At 33.8% G+C, this 23,454-nt stretch overlaps 2 protein-coding genes across 5 annotated transcripts; one reads left to right on the top strand and one right to left on the bottom strand.

Moving 5' to 3' along the window:
- Positions 1-113: 113 nt before the first annotated feature.
- Positions 114-16,928, bottom strand: LOC103492157 (26S proteasome regulatory subunit RPN13). Of its 3 annotated transcripts, none has more exons than XM_008452414.3 (14): positions 16,747-16,928; positions 16,452-16,547; positions 14,453-14,545; positions 7,537-7,596; positions 6,703-6,741; positions 4,701-4,775; positions 4,539-4,605; positions 3,464-3,545; positions 2,242-2,306; positions 2,123-2,149; positions 1,498-1,592; positions 1,344-1,421; positions 1,192-1,246; positions 114-515 (listed from the first exon to the last, which is right to left on the bottom strand). In XM_008452414.3, exons 2-14 carry the CDS (start codon positions 16,488-16,490, stop codon positions 379-381), a joined length of 912 nt encoding a protein of 303 aa, XP_008450636.2. In that variant the 5' UTR covers positions 16,491-16,547; positions 16,747-16,928; the 3' UTR covers positions 114-378. The 3 variants fall into 3 exon arrangements, with proteins under 3 accessions (XP_008450636.2, XP_008450629.2, XP_008450644.2); XM_008452407.3 differs by having other exon boundaries at positions 16,452-16,527; positions 16,747-16,926; XM_008452422.3 differs by having other exon boundaries at positions 2,123-2,146; positions 16,452-16,527; positions 16,747-16,926.
- A 3,696-nt stretch (positions 16,929-20,624) lies between these two features.
- Positions 20,625-22,469, top strand: LOC127149302 (uncharacterized). 2 transcript variants are annotated; one of them, XM_051084478.1, is made up of 3 exons: positions 20,625-21,030; positions 21,129-21,910; positions 21,997-22,469. In XM_051084478.1, the coding sequence occupies exons 1-3, from the start codon at positions 20,886-20,888 to the stop codon at positions 22,417-22,419; spliced, it is 1,350 nt and encodes a 449-aa protein (XP_050940435.1). In that variant the 5' UTR covers positions 20,625-20,885; the 3' UTR covers positions 22,420-22,469. The 2 variants fall into 2 exon arrangements, with proteins under 2 accessions (XP_050940435.1, XP_050940436.1); XM_051084479.1 differs by having other exon boundaries at positions 22,291-22,467.
- Positions 22,470-23,454: the final 985 nt, after the last annotated feature.

Here is a 23,454-nt window from a genome sequence, read left to right as displayed (position 1 = left end):
ATAGATATCCAAACTTTTTTCATCAACACTCCTAAAACCTCCGAATGACAAAAAAAAAAAAAAAAAAAAAAAAATCAAAATCAAAATCAAAATTAAAGATAAAAACAAGGGAGTAACGAAACTATACTTTTGTCAGTATACAATTAAACACTCCAAAAACTGAAGAACTTACAACGAGATTAATCAAATATGAAACTAAGATTATCGTCAGATCAAATATAAGAATCCAGATAAAAATCCGCACTTTTGGTTACTCAAGCAATTCTAGTTCTTCCTCTCTAAGGTATACAAGAAATGTCAAGCAACCTTCTCTTTGCCGATAATAAAACAATGAGATTGGTAACTGATTAGCAAACACAGAATTAGAATATCTTCTTACTATGATTCATCCATCGAGTCACTACGGTTGAAGGATTGGGATCTTACATCCTTATTATCCTGCTCCAGCTCCGAACTTGACGTTTTTGAAACAGAATCCTCAAGGGCGTCAAGAAAAGACAATACCGTAAATTTGTCTGCAAGAAACCAGAGAATCTTTAAATGTCAGCATACATATTTTAGAGCAGATTGAATAGGACTGAAAACCAAGATTGTAAATGCATCACTATTTCTTGTTAGAACTCGTGGATACAGTTGTACAACTTCTAGAACAGATTCTGTTCAAGTAAGGTTGTGTATCACTATTTTTTGTAAAGACAAACCAGAACTTGCAATACCTCTGAAAGCTTCAACTATCCCGTGACCGACTCCAACAAACAAAAAGTTATTCAAAGTATATTAACACATATAGTGTTTTTCTTTTTTGAAATTATATTTTACAGCACTATATTAATTAAAATATATCATGTTACGCTTATTTTATTTTTTATTTTTAAAAAGAGCATATAACACAAAAAAGTAATTTTTTTGTCGGAGTATAATTCATCTTCCAAATATCAAATATAAAGTTTGAATTTCTAGTTTCGGATCACATGATCCAGAAACAGTCTTAAAAAAAAGAAAATTTCACTAAACCTATTGCATTCCTTTGCATACAAAAGAGACCCTTCGTTTTCAACCTTCTAATGACACCCCTCAAGTGCACTATTACTAACGATCCCAAAGAAGAAACGAGTGGACCTTGAGGACACCAAGACATAGCAATTAGCAACTGAAAAACCAAAAGGCCTCTATAAAGCAAGATCTACTTACATTTGCTCGGGTCTATTCCAAACTGAGACAAATCTATCTGTCCAGTCCGGAGAACCTAGGAAAAAACATGAGATCAGATCAGAAAATTTGAAGCGTCAAATTATTGATTGTATAAGAATTAAGGAACCAAAATTCAGAGTTTAGAATATTACATAAGTAAATGAATCTACTTGTTGACGGAAGGGTGGGCTTTGTAAAAGCTCCAATATATCCTCAGGAGTCCATGGACCCTGCAATCGGAACACAATTATTATGAAGAAAAAAAACATATCACAAGGAATCATCAAATACCAAACTGGTACATACCTCAGGCAAATATGATGCTAAACTCTGTTCCAATGGTAACGTTTCCAGCACTGGCATTATCAGATCAGGCTTCAATAAGTCTCCTAATCCAAAACCTACATCATCAAGGAAGTGTAAGCAGTAAGCTATAAATTTGTACGGAAAGGTTCATTATACATATTAAGGTAACGCTAAGATTTTCTGATTAAAGTTGAATGGCATTCGTTTCACTCAGGAGACTTGACAAGAGAGGAGAAAAGTTTTCTAAGGTGTGGGTAGGGAAGGGGAAAAAGATACAATTTGAGTTTCTGCAGCTACATGCATTGTGGTCATCTTTTTTTCTTCTCTCCCAATAGGCATTTGAATCTCATTGTGGTCTTTCTAGTAGACACTTCTATAGTTTTGAGTCTTATTTGACCATTCTTAGATTTATACCCACGGAAAGAACTCATTTAATTATGCGGATTTGGTCTTCTAAATTTTATTTATTAATGAAATATTTTTCTTATCTAAAACAGGATTTAGTTGAATATTTACAATGTAAACAAAAAAGGATTTCTGCAAAGAAGAGGAATTCTCCTAGATATATACTACTACATTTACATGATACAAGAAATATGAAAGAATTTTCATATGGAAATATTACCTGCATCTGGATCGACATCAATATCTGCTGAGTTCAAAAAAGCAGCAAAAAGTTATTAGATTCTGGAGTGATCAAAATGAACAAAGAGAATCAATACATGTTTGAGGGGAACCACATACCAGATGGCTCGATGTTACTTAAAATTCTTTGCAGGTCTTCCAACTTCACTGGCCGTAGTGAGGAGCTTCAGTGTCATGACATAAAAAATTACTATCACAAATTTTAGCTAATGGGGGAAGAAAGGAAAAGGAAGACACAGCAAGGGAAAATATCCAACGAAGTAAACAGTAGGAAAATTTTCGTACAATAACCTTTAGGCAAGCCAAACCGACATTATTTCTGAAAACAATAGTCCCTAAGCAATAAATATTGTTCCAACTCATTATAGTCATTTTAATTAGGTTCTTAAAAAACTAAGAGATTGTACTATTTTCTGATACTTCTTTGTTTTTTGAACAAAAAATGCGGATGCCAGTTGAGCTAAAAGCTTTTGTTGGCAAAATGCAACAATAATGGATAAATGTTTCTTGATATTTTGTTTCTTTCTCAGTGCATCTGTATTCTAACAATGACATTTTTTCTAAGAAAAATGCTTGGGTGCTTTCAGGTCGTATTCATGTTTGTGCCCCCCAACCAATAGTCCAATCACAGTTCCAACTTTATTGGATGTCCCCGTAGGGTTAATAGTCCAATCACAGTTTGCCACATGAATTATTTTAAAATATGTGATCAAATGGGGGTATTACTCTTTTTTAATAAGGAAGAAGTTATGTGAAGATTATGAGTTTAGGAATTATGACAAGCGCTTTCTATGGATCGAATACATTTTTCAAATTTTAAAAAATTTCACATTACTTAGTTACCGAATCAAGCAACTATAGGAACCGTTTCATTAAAGCTTCCTAAGTGCTCATTAAAAAAACACTTTACTCAAAAACACTACTCTCAAATAGTCAAACTCAATCTTTCCACTGAGTACCGTCACTAGAAGTTAGATTTCAATTGAATCCCTCCAGATCAGGCAACCATTTCCCATTAGTAGAAAACTGTTTTTGGAAAAGCTTCCTCTCTATCAAAAAATTTAAATTATTTTTTTGAACACTTAAAAACCATTCGAAGGTGCAACTAGGGCTAGTACCACCCAAACCATTTGAAATCAAAAGGGTCAACAAAGAAATGCGAATCATTGCCATACTTCGATAGGATATTTCCTTCACCTGTGCTATGATTGTACTTGAATGTGCAGCTAGGCAGTAGAAGGCCAAAGAAAAACCATTTGCAGCATCCAAAAGGTTTTAGAAAAGTTCAATTAAACCAAAAAAAGGCGGGTCCTCGCTATACCTCGATGGGGTATTTTCTTCGACTGTGCCCTCTGAAACGTGCATTGGAGTGGAAGCAACAGGTTCTTCTTCCTCGAGAAACTCTGAAACAACATAAACAAAAATAAAGGTGATGGGGTGAGCTAACAAAGCATAAAGCAGCTCCTCTGTAATCTAGTGCAGTCAAAACTCGAGACAAACAATTTAAATCGGTGTGATTAAAAAAATATATACATATCCAGCAGGCGTGCCACTAGGTTCCAATTTCATCATTGGAAGAACTTGATTAAAGTAAACAATTACGTCATTTTAATGCCAGCATTAATATTTTTTTTAGAAATGAAACGAGCCTCTTCACTAATAAAATGAAATGAGAATAATCCTCAAAGTACGAGAGAGTTATACAAAGAGTAAAAACAGAAGTTGGGACAAAGGATCAGGTGGGGAACTCGACTAGGTTGACCCCCCTCCCCCTAGCGCCCTAACCATATCCGATCAAAGCTAAACTTGACAAACATAAGACCAATGCTAAGAACAGTCCACACAAGTGAGTAAACAAGATTAAACGGACAATAACCACCAGGCCTAAAAACTTCAAATCAATCCAAACAAGGCAAAACTAATATCAGTACAAAACAATAAAAGTGTGCCAAAATCAAGAGACTTGAGTTGAGTAATCTATGAAAATCTTTGAGAGGATGGACCACTACAAGGAGTTTCGAATGAGCCAATCTATCTCGATACTGACTATCCAAAGCTTTTCTTTGGATAGCCAGAATTAATATTTCACTCCATATGCAACGAGGATGGCTGTCAGTGAAAGATAATCTCCACGATATTTATGTGGGTTCTTTTCCTTTTGCATGTTTATTTTGGTTCATATATATTAATGATAATCATTACAAGATTAAGAAACTTTGGAAAGGTAAATTTTATTTCAGGAATATAAGCGTGTTATATGAACATATGCACATAAAGCAATAACGTAAAAGAAAACCACAAATACAAGCCTGCACTTGACCCAGCACAATTGGTTAGGAAGTTATTACTACAAGCTTCATACAGCAGATACTTGAACAAATATAGTTAGGAAGTACCCAGTGGCCGATTAATGTAGTCATTAACAGAGATGCATAACTGCTGGTCATCATCAGCTTTGGGCTCCTGGTTACAGTTTGTCGAATGCAGTCAGAATCGTGAAAATAGTAGAATATAAATCAACGCTCTCAAAGAAAAAAAAGTAATATAGAGATGCTGACCTGCATCCAAAAGAAGAACTTCCTGTCATCTGTTTTAAACTTCAATAAGTAAACTCTTCCTGAAGCTTGATTAACCTGAAAAGCAGGCAAACAACAATTTTAACCATGTATGAAAATGTAAACGAAATTTTCTTGTAATTATCATTTAAGGTTTCAACAGCATCTTGTAAAGTCAGTTTCTTGAGCATTTTGTAATTATCAGTTTGGTTTTGTTCTTTTGAATTAGAGTCTGTTTCTGTAGCTACGGTTTGAAATCCTTTTCTACGGTTACTTTTGTACATTCATATGTATTTTTTCATTATTTGAAAGCTCCGTTTGCCCTTAAAAAGTCATTTATTGATTTCATGATAGTTAAGGTCATTGTGGGAACATTAACAAGGTAAGATGACTCCAAATATACCTTAGAAGTGACAGATTAATTATTGGTATTTATTAGTATCGGAGATTCCTTGAAGAAAGTACTAATGTGAAACTGTCATTGCCAATGGTTGGAGTAACTAAATTCCAGAAAGCAGTCACAATGACTGGAGTTTTATTTCATGAACTAGCACCCTTCCTATCTGACATAACTAACAAGACATTCTTTGGAACAATGAAACGTGCAAATAAGCCAAAGGAATTACAAAATCCCTCTTATTGTCACAAATGTAGCTACTCCATTAAATCTTCTTCTATTCACACTCTGCTCACTGAAATGGAGCTAATCACGTCTTGGAATTTTGAGTTTCTAAAGAAATATGATTGAGAGGATAACTGAAGATGCAGCCCTTGGTTCTAATAATCTAGGAAAGGGTAGATTACATCACTCCAGGCATGACTTGAGATTAAGATTATGGTTGTTAGAAGCATCAGTGAGTTTTCATGTAAATCATTATGAAAATTTGGTATAGGGGCCTAGGGCATAGCATCAATGTGTTATCCCCTGCGCTAATCTGTAGATAGAAATCCAAAGCCCCCCAATAGATTGAATCTCTTTGTTAGGACATTGGTGTTCTACAGAAATCACAATACTAACTAACAAGCAAATTTGAAGTCAAAGATACCCCACCTTGTTCAATCGGGGCATGGCACGTCTGTATAAAAGAGGAAAACATATTTTTTATAAGAAATTATTTTCATTGATAAATGAAAATACATAGTGGGCAACAATGTCCAAAGCCAAAGCAGTTACATAATATTTCTCCAATTGGTTATAAGAGACGTGAGATCAGACGAATTCAAAAAAGAACAGTTGCATCATGTTCATAGCTAAGTAGATAAGGTGTTCCAAGAATGCTTTGAATGACTTCTTATTATCCTTGAACATGCGGTTGACGGTTGTTCCTCTCTGTCCAAATAGTCCAAAGAAACGCTTGAATTAGATGTGACCCCATGATCTTCTTGTGTTTGTTGAAAGGGTGGCCCATGAGAACATATGTGAGTAAGTTTTGGATGTTCTGAAGGAGAGGTGTTGACCAAACAAAGAAAATATCAATCACCTCTCTGTTCAATGCTTGCAATCATAGAAGTGGGAGATCAGTTGTTTGAACTTTTCGGCGTGGTTTTGGATGTTCTGTGGGAGAGGTGTTGACCAACCAAAGAAAGTATCAATCACCTCTCTGTTCCTATAGAAGTGGGAGATTAGTTGTTTGAACTTTTCAGCGTAAAATGTGGGGACACAAAGTTCATTAAGGCAGCATTGTCGGAGGACTTGTCAGAGACTAGAGGGATGGAAGAATTGTTTGCTATAAACATGAACATAAGGGTGCATCGGAATGCGTGTCTTAACATATCTCTCAAAGCATCTAACTGCAGAAAGGTATGGCAACTCTCTTTTTCGACTACTGTTTGATTGGAGACCCTTAGCCTCTTGAGTTAGGATGCACTCTTAGACCCTTAGCCTCTTGAGTTAGGATGCACTCTTAGTTCTTCAATTTCCCTCTTTATATAGTTTTTTCCAATTTCTTCAATGATATTAGTGCTTTTTTAAGAGACCGAGAGAGACAGAGAGAGTATTACACACCTTCTCAAAAACTGCTTCATCGGGAAAAACAATCTGATCCTGTATACCTCGAATTAAGGAAAATAAAGAAAAGGATCTAGCCAGTAAAATGGCAATAACAGGAAAAAGTCATAGCTGTGGAACAGAGAAGAGTCAGATGCAACAACATAATGAATATGATCTTATAACTTTTTGACATCCTTGCATTTGGAAGAACATACACCATCGAAAAATAAAGTTTAATGAATATACGATTAAAAAGATACCATGCTGTCAACACAAAAGCCATCATAGACAGAATGTATCAACCACTCCATGAAAAAACACAAACAAAAAATTAAGAAATTAAAATTAAAATCATTTTCATTGCTTGCAGAAAAAGCCAGCCCATTATCTACTAGAGTTTGTTCACAACGATGGTCCAGCATAGTTCATTGTCATTCTATTGCGTTTCAATTTCAACCATGACATATCAGAAATCATAATATTTAATGATGGAGTTGTGTGCGCGTGTGTTGAAGAAGAGTATTTCATCATGAAGTTTATTTAACCGGGGGAAGAAAGAGAAAATCTCATCATTAGGCTCAAATAGTAGGTGCTCTGCTGAACTTGTCTATATACAATTTGTTCTCCCTCTCTTTTTCTGTATTCTCTGAAGTAGGACTCTTTTCAACTTGCCTTTATTTTTTATCCTTTTTTAGCGAGGGTGAGGCTTTAAAAGTCAAGTGAATCAAATGTTCGAGTTAGGACCATACATTCTTAAGTTAATAACCAAAAGAAATAATCAACCCAGGATCTCTGAAAGGTTAGCCAAACACAAAGAATTGACCATTAACACAATAATGATCAGGATACATCTTCAATGACATTTTGTGTCCGATCAAGCCATTGAAAGTGCAGCAATCCCTCCTCACCCTGCATGAAAAGATAAAAACAAGGTCCACATTTTAATTTTATCTTATGAAGGATCAGGTTCAACGAGAAAACATAATTCAAACAGATCGACTCATACATAACAGGGCCAAGGCAAATAAATTTATTAAAGGAAAATTTTCAATTTATACCCCTGAACTTTGAGGTATGTATCAATTTAAACTTTAAACTAATAATTGTATCAATTTTAACCTTGAACTTTTCAGAGTCGTATCAATTTTAACCTTGAACTTTGAGGTATGTATCAATTTAAACTTTAAACTAATAATTGTATCAATTTAGATCCTAAGGGGCCGTTTGGGGGAAAGGTTGGGTTACGATAAACCTAGTTTTATCAAAACATGTGTTTAGGGGAAGGGTTTAAAAAGGTAGTTTTATGATAAGATATGTTTGAAAGAGGATTTGAAAAGGTAGTTTTATGGGAGGAGTTGAAAAGATAGGGTTATGGGGGGTTGAAAAAAGTTTAAGAAAAATGAGAGAGAGAGAAGAGGAGTTATGACAACCCTTCCCCCAAACAAGGGTTGGGTTACCATAACCCAACCCAAAAGTGATAACCCTTAGCCAAACGGCTCCTTATGAAAGTTTTACGAGTGCATCAATTTAGACTCTAAGGTTTAAATTGATACAATTATTAGTTTACATTCTAAATCGATACAAACCCCAAAGTTCAAGGGTATAAATTGATATTTGCTCTATATTAAAAATAACATAAGGAAAAACCAGAAACATCAGTGTACCTCCCCTCCCCCTTTCCTTTTCCTTTTTTCTTTATGACAAAACCAGCTTTAATTAATATAGAAAAAGTCCCAAATACAAAGAACGAACTAACGGTGTAAAGAAAATATTATGACCTGCTCTCAACTGAGTTCTTTTTATTATTCATTTGTTTATTTCTTATTTTATCGACACTTTGGGGAGAGAGAAATGGTCTCAATTTCAAGGATATTTCTTCTTGGTTTGATCATTTTATGGACTTCATTCTTTTTCGTGTATTGTATTGGTGTAAATGTAAACACCAGTCTACTGATTATAGCCTTTCTACTTTAATTGCTACTTAGCCTCTTTTATGTAACCCACCTTTAGTTACTTGGGGTTTTTACCCCTTTATTTCATTTTATCAATGAAATTTGTTCTCTCTCTGAAAACTAAAGACAAAGGACAAACCAACGGAGAGAAGAAAAAACAGAATGACAAAAAATAAATAAAATAAGGCCACCTTTAATAGATGCATTAAGATGCGCACTTCTTATGAAAACCACCACTTTCATAGAGAAAACAAAAAAAGAATACACGGGCATACAAAAAACGAAGCCCAAAAAAAGGGAAGACTCAAATCATATAATATCATGCCTATAGAATAATTAAAAAAAAAAAAAGAAGAAGAAGAAAAAACCTTCAAAATTGAAGCCCAGGGAACATGAAAGCAAACAAGGGCCCATAACTCTCAATACCCCTGAAAACACCATTGTTCCCCTCTCAATTAAACTTGAAAACTTCTATTCTGACCAACCATATAAACGTTGACTGCAATACGGTTGGAAAAAAAGGCTTCCACAATAAGCAATAAGTGTAATTTATTGGAAAAAATGCTTCCACAACAAACTTTAGTAGACAAAAAACCAGGGAAAAGACCTGAAAGCAAGGAAACAAGGTTTCTCTGACCCAAAGCACAAGAATTAAAATAAAAAAACCGTCCAATAATAAAGATTTGATCTCTGAACCAAACTGAAACCAAAAATCTACCTCAAACAACCTTGGTAGCAAAAAGGCAAAGCCAAAACATGTGATTCTAATCATAGAAAGTCTAGAAAGTCTTGGGAATTGATCCTCCCAAAGAGACGAGGAGCCATGAAAATAACCAAACTAACAATCAGATTGATAGACCACACGTGACAATGACTGTATCAAGAAGAGCACTTCAAACACTAAAACAAAGAGAGGGATTTTCCAGTTGACTGAATAATTGAAATGGGGAACATTTTTGGATAGGGATAGAACATATAGTACGAGAAATTGTCTTGAGAAGGTACCCAATAGAAGCCGAGGATCCTCCCAAGTGACTCAACCATCTCTAAGTAGAATGTTGAGAAAAGACAGAAGACGAGACACTAGTGGTCCTCAAAAATTAATAAAATGGACCCAAAAAGAAAAAAGTTTCTATAAAAATGACTCGCTTTCGAAAAAATGTCCTTTTTCCGTCATTTGGGTGAGGGAATCCCCCGGACCCACCCCCAACCTCGGTAAGAGCAAATATATCTCCCCACCATAAACTGTATAGGAAAAATAAAACGGTAAAGAACCAGAAGAGTAAATAAACTCAAGTAATAAAGGTCAACAAAGATGCAATTGGAAACATATACATAGGCGTAAAAGTAGCCATACTTTTAACTATCTGGTGAGCATTTTTCTTAAAAAAATGAATAATTGAACTTTCATGGCGAAGAAACGAAAAGATACAATGACAAACAAAAAGAGCCGTCAAAGAAAAAAAGAGATCAGGTAAACTTGAAAAAGAAAGAAAACTCTCCCGGCCAAGAGAGATAAGACCTAACAGATAATTACAAAAGGAATTATTACTGAAACCCCTAGAGGAACACATAGGAATAGGATCTAAAGGGACCAGACCTTGCTTTGAAATCTCAAACCCTCTGAGCCTACTCCAACACATAATCAAATAGCTGTGTTTTTATCTCCCCAGATGCTTAATCACCCAACTTAGGTAACACTCTACCCTTTTGTTTATATCCCTGAGTGTTCGGCCCAACTTACCTGCACCTCGACTAATCTCACGAGATAACTTGTCTAACCCTACAACATTTGAGTGTCAAGAAAACTCATAGGAAATTAATTCCTAGGTAGGGTTTGGTTTGAACGTAACCAACGCATCTTCCATGATAAAAAAATGGAGTGGGTTGACATCATAGACAATTCTAAAATAAATGTTGCAACTTGGTGTTCTTCAAATGCAGAATTCAAAGATTCTCCGTACAGAACATCTGCCTCAACTGGACTGCCTTCATCTGAAGAGATTAAATGCAGTTTCCCCCGATTGCTAGTTCAGAATTTGTGATTTTGTAGTTTTGACGGGCTTTAATTTATATTTCTAGGAGTTTTTACTTTTCAGCTTTGCTTCTGTCTACCGTAGGAAGCTTATATTGTTATTTTGGTTGTTATCTTGGTCTTTTCAAGACCTTAGTATTGTTCTTGTATTTTGGATATGATGAGGGAGCCAACCTAGTTGAGATGTCTGGGTGCACCTACTGATCCTATATCTCTCTTTCCCCTATTTCTAGGCTTCTCTATTACTCTCAATGTATAACTCTCTTGTACTTTGAGTTTATTAATAATATTGAAGCTTGTCTCCTTTTAAAAAAAATTAATTCCTAGGTAAGTGACCACTATGGACCGAACCCATGACCCCTTAGTTAGTTATTGAGACTGTGTATCCTTTTTACCACTAGGCCAACCCATGATGGTTTACAATTCTTCCTTTTATAATGAAAACTTTGTTTCTTTCTTTTGTTTTTATATTTGTGAGTGTCTGGACCAACTTATGCACACCTCGACTAATCTCACGAAACAAACCGCCTGACCCTATAACATTTGGGTGTCAAGAAAACTTGTACGAAATTAATTCTTAGGTAGATGACCACCATGGATTAAACCCATGATGGTTAAAAAAATGGAGGGAGTTGGAGGAAAGTTGATTTTGATATGCTTAGTCCCCTCTAGTGCTTGGTTCTTCCGAGTACGCCATCTAATGATATGTTTTCTTCTTTAAATCCCATTCCCAGGAGAGGCTACATACAATTTCTTGAAATGAAAAAATGAAAAAGAGGACAAACTTAGAGGGAAGGAATGATACCTCTGACTCAACAGGTAGTATTTTGTGAAAAATAATGACAATGTGAATGCTTTCATGGAGGAAAATTATAGATAGGCCTAAAAAGAATCACCCCCTCCCAAAAAAGAGTAAAGTCATAATTGTCAGTACTAACTATGAAATGAACCATCACGAATTGGCCCAGTGGTAAAAAAGGAGATGTTGCCTTAATAAAGGGCTAAGAAGTCATAGGTTCAATCTAGAGTGACCACCTGCTTAGGAATTAAATTATATGAGTTTCCTTGACACCTAAATATTGTAAAGTTAGACAGGTTGTATTGTGAGATTAGTCAAGGTGCACGTAAGCTTGCTCAAACACCAACAAAAGGTACTAATTATTATGAAATCAACTCAAATCCAAGAGACTAAGACCTGCCTAATAATCTAAAAAAGGGGGAGGGACCAAAGCCCATAATGAGGAATTAAATATCATAATATCCCACACTTCAATCTCAGATCCCTCCAAACCCATAAACCGATAAAAGCATGTGATGTAGTAGAAATAGGATATTATGATAAAATCCTTAATATATTAGGATTAGGATTAGTTTCTTCTATTTGTTAGGATTAAGGGTAGTTTCTTTTATTAATTAGGATTAGGATTAATTTGCTACAAATAGAGTACTTGTCTTCCTGTATTCACAACTTCAAAATATTAGTAAAATTCTCTCATTTGAGTTACATCAAATTGGTACCAGAGCAACCGTTTGAACCAATGTTGATTACCACCGGTGAAAGATCGGGAAACTCTTATGACGTTGATCACAAGAGGGCGCTTGAGTTGTGCTCGTTGCCAAACAACACACGTCTAACACGAGGAACCCTTAAAATTAAAAAAAATATATTTATCAAGATTTTGTAAGAACGGACTATTACCACTCTAGGAAGACGACGAAGAAAACATATAGCAGTGTTATAGGCAAGAAAGTCAAATCTACTCCAAAAAGTAATGTTCGGATTCTTATCAAAGTAATTCAGAAGAAGAATTCCAACATAATAATTTCACCTGTGCTCGATTTTCTCAAAGAACCTATCCACATTTGAAATTTGATTATAGTGATTCGACAATTCCGATGAAGATTCTAATGAAGTTTGGAATGGAATAACAAGGCAACATTATCAACAAAGAGCCCGAGGATCCAATCAAACCGATTTCTCAAGAAACCAATGCAAGAATTGGGAGTTTGATGATTCAAAAAATGATTTAAAGTGTGAAATAAATTATTATCACCAACATCAAAGAACACCTATGAATAATTCCAACAAAAATTTGGAGGTTGAAACATTTTCAAGGAAATAGAAATATTCAAATAAAAACATCTATGAAGAGAACTTTCAAAAGAGCGTGAATAAAATTCAGATTCTTTTGGACAACAATAAAAAAAATGCATAATCATAATCTTCAAGATTTTTCAAGAAACTGTCAAGAATCACATTTAGTCACTCAAGATGATCAAGAACTCATCCAAACAGGCTGTGAAATTTGGAAAAAATGAACGAGGTAGAAGAAAAGAAAAATCAATTGAAGTTGAATTGAATAAGAAAGGTAGAAAGATCGAAAACAAGAGCTTGCAGTAGAAGAAGAAAATACCAGTTGACTACCAAACGACAATGGAGATATGTCGAACTCAAACACTTTTGGATACTTCATCGGCAAAGCAAAAGAGCCGAACAGAAAATTTTGACCAAGAAGGAAAATGAAGAAGATTGCGTGGCTGACAAAGGAAATAATTGGAAGGCAGTCGACATTTCATTCACGATCGTTCACAAGATGGAAAAAGATGAAACAACAATGCGAAATGAATGACTTAGTGAAAATTATTCCCATATTTTCCTTTCTAACCCGAGCCAAAAGACACATTCCAGACCCGGTTCCATAATTATTTCCAAAATTCATCCATCAATTTTCCTTTTCTTAACCAAACCCAAACCCAGATGACCTAATGTATTCCAAACAAAATTTTGGTCTTCTCAGCCCTTGACCCACACATCTTGACCCAAAATCATCTCCAAACCCAGCTTGATTTTGAAGTCCATCCAATATTAAAATACAATCTGTCATCTGGCCCATGTTGAAACCTACTGAAAAAATAAAAATTCAACCCCAATTCAACTTTCATCACACTTACATACAAAATGGGCTCTTATTCATTTTATGAGAAATCTTCATATTCTTTGACAACAGAGTTCTTTTTTATCACATTAGTTCTAGGATCAATTGGCAGGAATCACAGAATTGAGATATTATCAATGTTGGATGTTTCTGTATGCCTCCATTCGACTGAATTACTTTTTATTTTTACCTTCATTTTCGTTTAACACTTGAGGACGAGTTTTTTTTGGGAGGGATGGAATGATGTAGTAGGAATAGGATATTATGGTAAAATCCTTAATTTGTTAGGCTTAGGATTAGTTTCTTTTATATATTAGGATTTAGGGCTAGTTTCTTTTCTTAATTAGGATTAGGATTTCTTAATTAGAATTAAGGATTAGTTTCTTTAATTAATTAGGATTAGAATTAGTTTGCTTGTATTCACAACTTCAAAACATTAATAAAATTCTCTCATTTACATCAGTATGCCTAATCATCACAAGCAATAAACCCCAATACACTCCAAAGATACAATCCTGCCAAAGAACCCTTCCTTTATCCCAAAAGACAGGATATATGAGAGTATTATGAATCAAAAGCCACAAGTAAGGGGACTCGACTAAAAAATTAGACAACATAAATAGACCAACCAGCTGCCAACCCATACAACAGCCCAAATTTTGGTTCTAAAGCCATTGTCTATCATAAGTTTGGCTTCAACTGAGAATACAATCTCTTAAAAAGAAACCAAATGCAAAAATTTGTATATGGCGAAGCAGTAGAATGCTCTAAAGAAAACCAATTCCAGAATTAACATATAACAGAAAGATCAGATTATATAAACATGAAAAGTTCAAACTCACCCTTCCAATACGAACAAGTCCTTTGCGTGTATCAGGTACAACCCTTTTTCCTTCAAAACGCATTTTTCCAGCACGAAACTCTAGAAGTATTTCCTGCCACAGGACCAATTAATTTGGGACGCATAAAATGTTAGCCCGAAATAAAAAGTGAGAATATTTATAAATGATTCTAGTAGACTGGCTATCCAGAATTATTGTATTATTTATTTAGGAGAAACAATCCTAAGCTTTGACGTGAACACTTTTCTTTCTGTTGAATTTATGATTTTTTTAGGAAACAATTTTCATTGAGATAAAAATGAAAGAATACAGCAATACAGGGATAAACAAAACCAACCCCATCAAAAGAGAAAGGAAGCCCCCCTAGAAGAAAGGATTTCAACTATACAAAATTGAGCCTAAAGAGTAGTAACAAAAAAAGTTATCAAAACCACAGCCCAAAGAGAAACATATCTAACCAGAGACAAAATCTCAAAAGAACCCCTCTTAGAACCCCTAAACAACTTGTTAATCCGCTCCCCCCCAGAAAACCAGAAGAACGGCACATCCCCCACCATCCATAAGAAGCGTCTCTTCTCATGAAAAGGCGAATGAAGGAGGAACCCCCCAATCATATCACTAGTAACCATGCCAAACAAGTAGGAACCCAAATGTCTGAAAAAAAAATTGCAGGCAGCTCTCACAAATTCACAACGCAAAAGAATATGATCCAAGTCTTCATCTGCCAACCAATAGATAATACATCGAAATGGACCAACAAGCAAGGGAAGCTTCCTAGCAAACTGATCCATCATGTTAACCGAGCAACACTAGCCAGGTAAAAAGCTTTACTTTCCTCAGGATCTCAATCTTCCACAGCACAGAAAAGACCAACACATCGAGGGGAGAAGGGTCGAACACACAACAAAAAAGAGACTTGCAAAAGAATCCCTCCAAAGGATTGGGACTCCAGACCCTCAAATCCCTTCCCCCACTACTAAAAGGGTAACCCTCAAGCAAAGACAAAAGATAGGTTACGCCAATCACTTCCCTATTGAAGAGAGAATGAACAGGAACACCTATCACCCATGCCTAACCAAGAAATCAGAGTCAGACGCAAGATGATCTTTAAGAGAAGACAAAAGGTAAAGATGAGGAGATAAAGAACAAAAAGGTATATCCTCAACCCACTTATCTTTCCAAAAGTATGTGTTGTTCCTTTCTACCAACGCATAATGGATAATGTGAACAAGAGAAGGGAGCTCATTGGAAACATCCTTCCACAATTTCCGGTAGATGCCTTTGACCCCTTTCATCAACCATTTAAAAAGGATGAGGACCGTGTTTACTAGAAATATTCTTATGCCAAAGATGCTCAAGGTGGAACCACCACAACTACTTAGCTAAGAAAGATCTATTACGAAGCCTAAAATTCTTGATCTCTAAGCCCTAAAACTCAATTGCCTCTCAATGATATCCTGTGATCGTTGATCCTTTACCTTTTCCTTCCTCCTCTCCTTCTCAAAGTAAATCGTGCATCATCCTTTCCAAAGGCTTGAAACCTCCCACGGGCTCTGAAGAGAGAAAATTAATACGATGGAATACCACTCAACATAGACCTGATTAAGGTCAGCCAACTAACTTTTAAAAAGAAACCTTTCTTTATGAGGCAAGTCTTTTTTTAACTTTATCCACCACGGGATTCCAAAAAGCTAAGGATTTAGGATTGCTGCCCAGAGGAAGACCAATGTAATAAAAACGGGTTCCCACAGTTTCTTCATATTAGGCAGCCTCAGTTCTATCATTTTCCTTAATAGAGATGTTGTCGATCAAAGAAATTTGTTGATAAAAGTTATCTCCAATGATCAAACTGAAAATTTATTTATAGAAGTTAAACATGCAGCAGGATAGACTCCCTTCCTCTCCCTCCTTCCAATTACTCGCAAAATGAATCAATGTGTTGATAGCAATACGTACATGTACAGTAAAACACATTGGCTAAAAAGCCTAAACATTTTACCTGCATTGCTGGAACAGCCTCTATAGACGACGAGTCCATATCCACTTATTCAATCCACCTTCCAACAACAAGAGAACTACCACAAAGCAAAAAAAACTTAAAAACAAATAATCCAATTAAAGAAACACACAAACCCAATAAAGTTTGAACAAAAAGAAGTACGCATATCAAATCAACTAAACCTCATAATACAGAAAACCCTTTTAAAGGTTGGAATGAAAGAAGATTGAGCAACGAAACAGATGAAAAAGAATGAATCGTAAAGGTGGAAGGAGATGAATTAAGCGGCGTATACCAAGAAATCGATAGAGGAAGTTGTGGGAAGAAGGGGAATCCGAAGAGGAAGAAAGCACTGAATCTGTAGATTGAGATATTTCTTCTCTTCTTTCCTTTTCCTTTTCCTTTTCGTTTTGTTCTAAATAGGAAGGAGTAACCTCGAACGAGAGAAGCCAAGCCGGTGTATGCCTTGCGCTGTTCTATAAATCTTTATTTACAGCAAAAGCAATTTTCGATGGGGTATCATATTTTAATTGTCCATATACATTATTAGTAATCGAAGTGCACCAAAAGAAATACCAAAAATCAAACAATTGAAATAATCCAAATACATTTATGGATTTGGTTTGTGTTTTTAGTTTAAAATTAATACATTTTGATTTGTATTTTTATAAAAATAGAACAATTATTGATTTGTTCCATTTTTTTTTTATCAAAAACTACCCGAAACTAAATTATATCATATTAATATCTATCGATATCTATTATTAATGAAAATTTGAAATTTTACTATATTCTATCGATAGATTGCATCATTACTTTTTTTTTCCAGAATTTTACTTACTATGGTACAATGTTTATCTTTTATCTATACCACATATATATATAAATAAATAAATAAAGCAGTAATAATAAATAGAAGAATTTTTACATTTCTATTTTGCGACTCATATGACTATTAGTTAGTTATTGATTCATTTCCATTTCCCATCCTACTATGAAGTAGGTTTAAAAATTATGTTGGTCTAAACTTATGTAATTTTAGATGTTGTTTAGGAATTGGGTTAAGAATAAAATTATTGGGAATTAAAAATGTTTTAGAATAGTAAAATTAAAATTAGGATTGCTAAAATTAGGATGTATGTGGTTATTATGTATGCGAATGGAAATAAATTACTTTTGTATTTTATTTTCAAAATTAATAACGAAAAAATTTATAAATTTTTAATATATTAATTTGATAAATAATAAAATTAATTCAATTTTTTAGAAAAATTAATTATTTAACAATTAAAAAATAATATTAATGGAACATTTAAAAAAATAAAATATCGAAACTATTTACAAAATATAATAAAAACCATCAAACTCTCTATAACCTACTTAAATTTTTTTTGCTATGTTTTGTAAATAGTTTCAATATTTTACTATTCATGACAATTCCTTGTTATTTTAAATTATTAATTATTAGTATTTGTAAAATAAATAATTTGAAAACATAAATTTGATGAAACTATGTAAATATAAATATGATGTACTAATTAATAAAATAAATAATGAATGATAAACTAATTATAAATTTATTAAGAAATAAAATCATATTATATATATTATGCATAATGATCCTTAACTAACTAAAAATATACTTAATTGATTAATAGTTTTATTAAATCGGTTTTTTACCGTTTATTTAGAAGTACCATTAATTTAAACATAAGTATGATGTGTATGTAAACTAATTTATTAAATTAAAATAAAAATACAGTATATATTAATTTAGGAAATTTACATAAGTAAAAGAAAACCAAAAGTATTTACATCTTATAACAAAAAAAGGGAGATTACATGGCATAATATTTTATTTTTATATTGTTCCAAAAATATCCTTTAACATATTCAAATATTCATGCGATCACTCGATTCTTAGCGCCTTCTTCATATATTTTTTTGGTGATTTGATATGTATTTTAATCTTTGTTGGTCATTGAAGTTTTGATCAGAACAACAATTATCTCCACGTATATTTCCACATCCATAACTAGAGGCAAATTTTTCCATAGTTAGTGTTTCCACATCCATCATCGACAACAATTTCCTTTCCAAGTATTCTTTTCTTTCTTTTGCTTCTTCTTCCTTTCCTTTTTCTTCTTCTCCTCGTTCTTCTATTCTCTTTTTGTTTTTGTGCTACTTATTCTTTTTCCTATATTTTAGGTTTTACTTAATTTTTGTTATGTTTCTCTTTATTTTTTTAGTCAAATTCAACACTTCAATTGTAAGTGATAGGTTTTGAAATTAAAGTGATTTTGAAATTTGAATTTTATGGATTGTTTTTTTGTAACTTGTTTCAGTTTTAAGGATGTTCATTTTTATTTGTTTGTTTCAAATTATACATATAATTTATGAAAAAATTGTGCATGCATAGCGGAATACAATCAAAACTTACTCTAATTGCTAAGATTAATATGCAAATACCTTAAAGTTAAATCAAATTAGAGTTAAACAGATGATATATACCTCAGTATTTCCATAATTGCTCATTTTTCTACCCAAACACAAATCAAACCACCACTAGTGTTGATCCACTATTCTCCGAACTCATAACCGGGTTGTGGAACTCAATGAATAAAGAAATCGGGAGAGAGAAAACTTGAATTAGAGTTGAATGCTAGGAGAAATCAAATTTCTTTTTTAGGAATCCTTGAAAATGGCAAATATAAGAATGGAATTTGTCAAAATAACAAACAGTTATTTTATTTTTATTTATGGCAAAACCAACTGCCTGGATAAATTTCCCACTTTTTTCGACCGAAAATGCCCTTTAACGTATCAAAACTGTCCTAAATCAAATACAGTATATTTAAGGAACCTGAAAAATCAAATAAAACATAACATAGCCAATTACAGTGTATCTATAAACACACCAACTTATGTTAATTATTAACCAAATCAAATAATTATTATATTATCATAAATATCCCTAACCATGTTTAATTGATTTCAATATCCCCTAATTATTCCCATTTTTCCCTTCAATAATTATATATTCAAACTTTAGCTACTGATTTTTCCTTCAATAGCTATTAAGGCAATGAATAGCTTATAGAATTTTAATGCAATGAAGTATTCCTTCCTAAAACAATGATAAACATGATGCAATATTTAACCATTTACGAAAAAACATTAAAGAATGTAACCGAAAAGCATTTAAAACAATCGAAATTCAAATCTATAAAATTCAAATTTAAACTCCAACAATTCCCTAAAATTATGGCAAATATAATGGGAATACTTATCTTTAGATTCAAATCTCAACTATCCCTAAAATCATGCCAAATAAATTGTCATCTATATCTTTAATGTTACAAACAAACCACAGTTCGTTAATGGAAACCGAAACACAATCTCAAATCTGAATATATTACGAAAATACAAATTTCACCAAAACGTTCATGGCTATTAAAACATAAATTTTAACGAAGAATGGAGCAAAACATATTCTTTTTGAAATTTCAAATCTTTATATCCTAAACTACTTTAGAAAAATAACTAACATTGCCTTCCCAACATTATATTCATAAGATGAAACAATAATTTAATATTCATCCCTCCTATATACAATCTACCACTTAATACTTTTTTCGATAAACATGTTCCCTTTGAATTGTTTTGATGGCTTTGCAACGAGTGAAGACCGTATTCCATGGTAGATGGATCGAATCATGCCGATATATTGACTATCGCCTCCTTGATGTATATGTTCCAGTTTCATCCTCGTTTCAAGAATTTGTAAATTGTATCCAACATAGACTTTTTCCAAATTCAGAAGTTTCTATCTGTAGGTTGACCCTTTACTGGAAATATGGCAACAATTCGAAACTCATTCGGATTGTGGATGATAAGGATGTGTCTTGGATTATGTTAGTTTTATCAAAATTGACGGACAATGATCTACTCATTGTTGTCGACACCGCACCTGCTACGGATATTGGAAATACCCCTTATATGAGCAGCGAAATACCTAGAACCGAAGACTCACGTACTGAAAATGTAATTATTCATCTCAATGCATTTGAATCACCAAATACTGCTATACACATTAGAGTTGGATCCATGTTTAGACAAAAATCAGTTTTGAAAAAAGTTATTTATATGCTCTCTTTGAATAGTAGTTTTGAATTAGTTACTGTTCGGTCTAACCGTACATCATTCGACATCAGATGTAAGGATCCATCTTGCCCCTGGTATCTACGTGCTTCGGTATTCAAAAAAAGTGACATTTGGATAGTTCGTAAATTCACAGATACACATCTGTGTTCTGTTGACGTCGTGAAGAATGACCACAAACAAGCAACATCCTGGATTGTATCTGAGTGTACGAAATTAATATTTAAAACGAATGACAAGGCTCCATGTCGTCCTTCGGATGTTATATATTATATGAAGATTCACCACGGTGTGAACATAAGTTATGGTAAAGCTTGGAGAGGACGTGAAATTGCTTTGAATTCCATTAGGGGTACTCCGGAGGACTCATATGCCATGTTGTCTGCCTTTTCGGATGCACTGATCCGAAACAACCCAGGTATCAAAAATTTCAATTACCCTGTATTTTAACAGATACCACAAGATCCATATAAAAATACAATGTAATTCTAAACTACTTTATATGACTGTTTTTAGGTACATATACGGCTGAAGAAGCAGATGATGAAGGTCGGTTTAAATTCTATTTCATGGCACTAGCTGCTTCAATTGATGCATGGAACTACTGCGTACCAGTTATTTCTGTTGATGGTGCAGCTATGAAGAACAAATATCTTGGTACCCTCATATCTGCTTGTACTATTGATGGGAACTCTCAAATTGTGCCACTAGCTTTTGCTGTCGTTGATTCAGAGAATGATTTGTCATGGTCATGGTTTTTTCGAAACCTTAAAGCCGTTTTTGGGGAACATAATGAGATGGTAATTGTTTCTGATGCTCACAAAAGTATAGAAAATGGGTTTAATGCCGTTTATGAAATAGCTGAACATGGATTATGTGCATTCTATTTGTTGAAGAACTTGAAAAAGAACCATAAATCACTTCCCATGGAGGACTCATTCAATAAATGTGCCAGAGCGTATACACCACTGGAATTTGAGTACTACATGAGGCAACTCGAACAACTATCTCCATCAATGAGGCATGAGTTGGAAGCAGTGGGAAGACATAAGTGGGCCAGGGCATTTTTTAGGAGAAAAAGATACCAGGTTATTATAACCAACATCTCTGAAAGTATGAACTCTACCTTGAAAGAACAACGAGAATTGCCTGTAATTGGACTTCTAGAATCTATCCGTAGTTTGATTCAAAAATGGTTCTATGAACGTCGTACCAAATGGAGTTTCCAACGCACACAACTTTCAATATATGCAGAAGATATGATTCGAGAATCCTTGGCGCAGAGCCGCTCAATGAATGTAAGTTATTTAATATTCAATAAATGCAGTAAAAGTGTAGTGAATTACTTTTTTTGTACATGATATTTGTTGTATTGGTTTGACAGATATATTCTGTAGACCAACATGAATTTGAAGTCCACCATCGTAAGGAACAATTTGTCGTCAACATTTTAAATCGGACATGTTCATGTCGTCAATGGGACCTTGATTTGATCCCTTGTTCACATGCATGTATAGCATTGTCCACAAGGAATCTTAATCTCCATTTATACACCGATAAGTTCTACTATGTCTCAAATTTGATAAACCTATACAAGAAGGGGACGCGTCCTATTGGTACTGTAAACCAAATTAGGAATATCCACCAAGGTGGCAATGATGGAATACTTCCACCGCAGGTTAAACGTCCAGCTGGAAGACCCAAAAAGAAGAGGTTTACTTCATTCTTAGAGAAGAAAGCCTCTGTTCGTTGTAGCAGGTGTGGTAAAAAAGGTCACAATTGCAGGTCTTGTAAAGAACCCATTTAGTAATAGCGATGTTTAAGAAGTAAAAGGGATAATTAGTTTATATTCATAGTTGTATTTTCTTATTAAGTTGGTTGAATGATTCGTTCAAATAAGATCGTTCTTTTGTTCACTTAAATACAAAGTATTCAACTACACTGTATTTGGCTGTTTTAAACTCAATCACAGTTATGTTCAAAATCCAATGTAATCCAGCTTACATAACAATTATCAAATAAGCATGAATTTATAAGTTTTGTAAAAACAAATACCTTAGTTCAACAAAAACATGTTAATTCCAATATATTCTAGACCCCTAACAAAAAAGCATAAAATGAATATTTCAAGCTTGACTTAGATGCAGATCAAACGATGGCCATTCTGAGGATGAATTCTCTTTATCCTTCCTTGGTTCAACTACTTTTCCTCTTAAAGCATCTATCCATATTCCCGTTGAAACTGGTGTAACCTCTCTATACTCTTTAGCATTTGACCTTTTCATTCCTAACCCTTCCTTTATGTTGTTTAGCTAAAAAAAAAATCCATGAATAGGATAACAAGTTATAAATTACATATAAACTAGATCGTATGCTTACATGTTTTAGAACAACCCTTGCTGTTGCTGTATTTTCCGCCATATTTGAAACCCTATCATTACTCGGCATTTTGCCTATAATCTACAAGTTATTGGTAAACAAGTCTCTATATTAAGTATGTTATTATCATTTTCGAAATGTTGAACCGTCATTTATACTAGATATGTTATCACCTTGGCCATCTGTGGTTTATGTTTAATTTTGCCAAATGCTGGTTGCACGTTCCTCAACATTCTTGGGGTTGAATTCAATGAATACTGACCCTGTGCATTCTTTAATATTTCTCGGGTATTAGTTAAAGATGCCATTCATATACAACAATTCACAACGTCTCGAAGGAATATGTAGTCACACCAAACATACAGCCATTCACATACTTATATGCCAGATTTCAAATACAGTTGAAATGTTATCCCAATTGCCTAGATAGAATAACTATATACTCATTCAACATTATACCTAT

The sequence above is a fragment of the Cucumis melo genome, chromosome 5 (genome assembly GCF_025177605.1).
Source record: "Cucumis melo cultivar AY chromosome 5, USDA_Cmelo_AY_1.0, whole genome shotgun sequence".
In the NCBI taxonomy this organism is placed as follows: domain Eukaryota; kingdom Viridiplantae; phylum Streptophyta; class Magnoliopsida; order Cucurbitales; family Cucurbitaceae; genus Cucumis; species Cucumis melo.
Note: the sequence above shows the minus strand (reverse complement) of the source record. Positions and strands in the feature narration are given on the sequence as shown.

Bases quoted from the DNA above. Each gene is read 5' to 3' on its own strand.
- LOC127149302 (XM_051084478.1), top strand. From the start codon at position 20,886: ATGAAGATTCACCACGGTGTGAACATAAGTTATGGTAAAGCTTGGAGA. The intron at 21,031-21,128 runs GTATCAAAAATT...GACTGTTTTTAG, and splicing joins ACTGATCCGAAACAACCCAG to GTACATATACGGCTGAAGAA. The intron at 21,911-21,996 runs GTAAGTTATTTA...TTGGTTTGACAG, and splicing joins CGCAGAGCCGCTCAATGAAT to ATATATTCTGTAGACCAACA.
- LOC103492157 (XM_008452414.3), bottom strand. From the start codon at position 16,490: ATGGACTCGTCGTCTATAGAGGCTGTTCCAGCAATGCAG. The intron at 2,150-2,241 runs GTATGTGGTTCC...TTTTGAACTCAG, and splicing joins AAGTAACATCGAGCCATCTG to CAGATATTGATGTCGATCCA. The intron at 1,247-1,343 runs GTAATATTCTAA...GTTTTTTCCTAG, and splicing joins AAGTAGATTCATTTACTTAT to GTTCTCCGGACTGGACAGAT.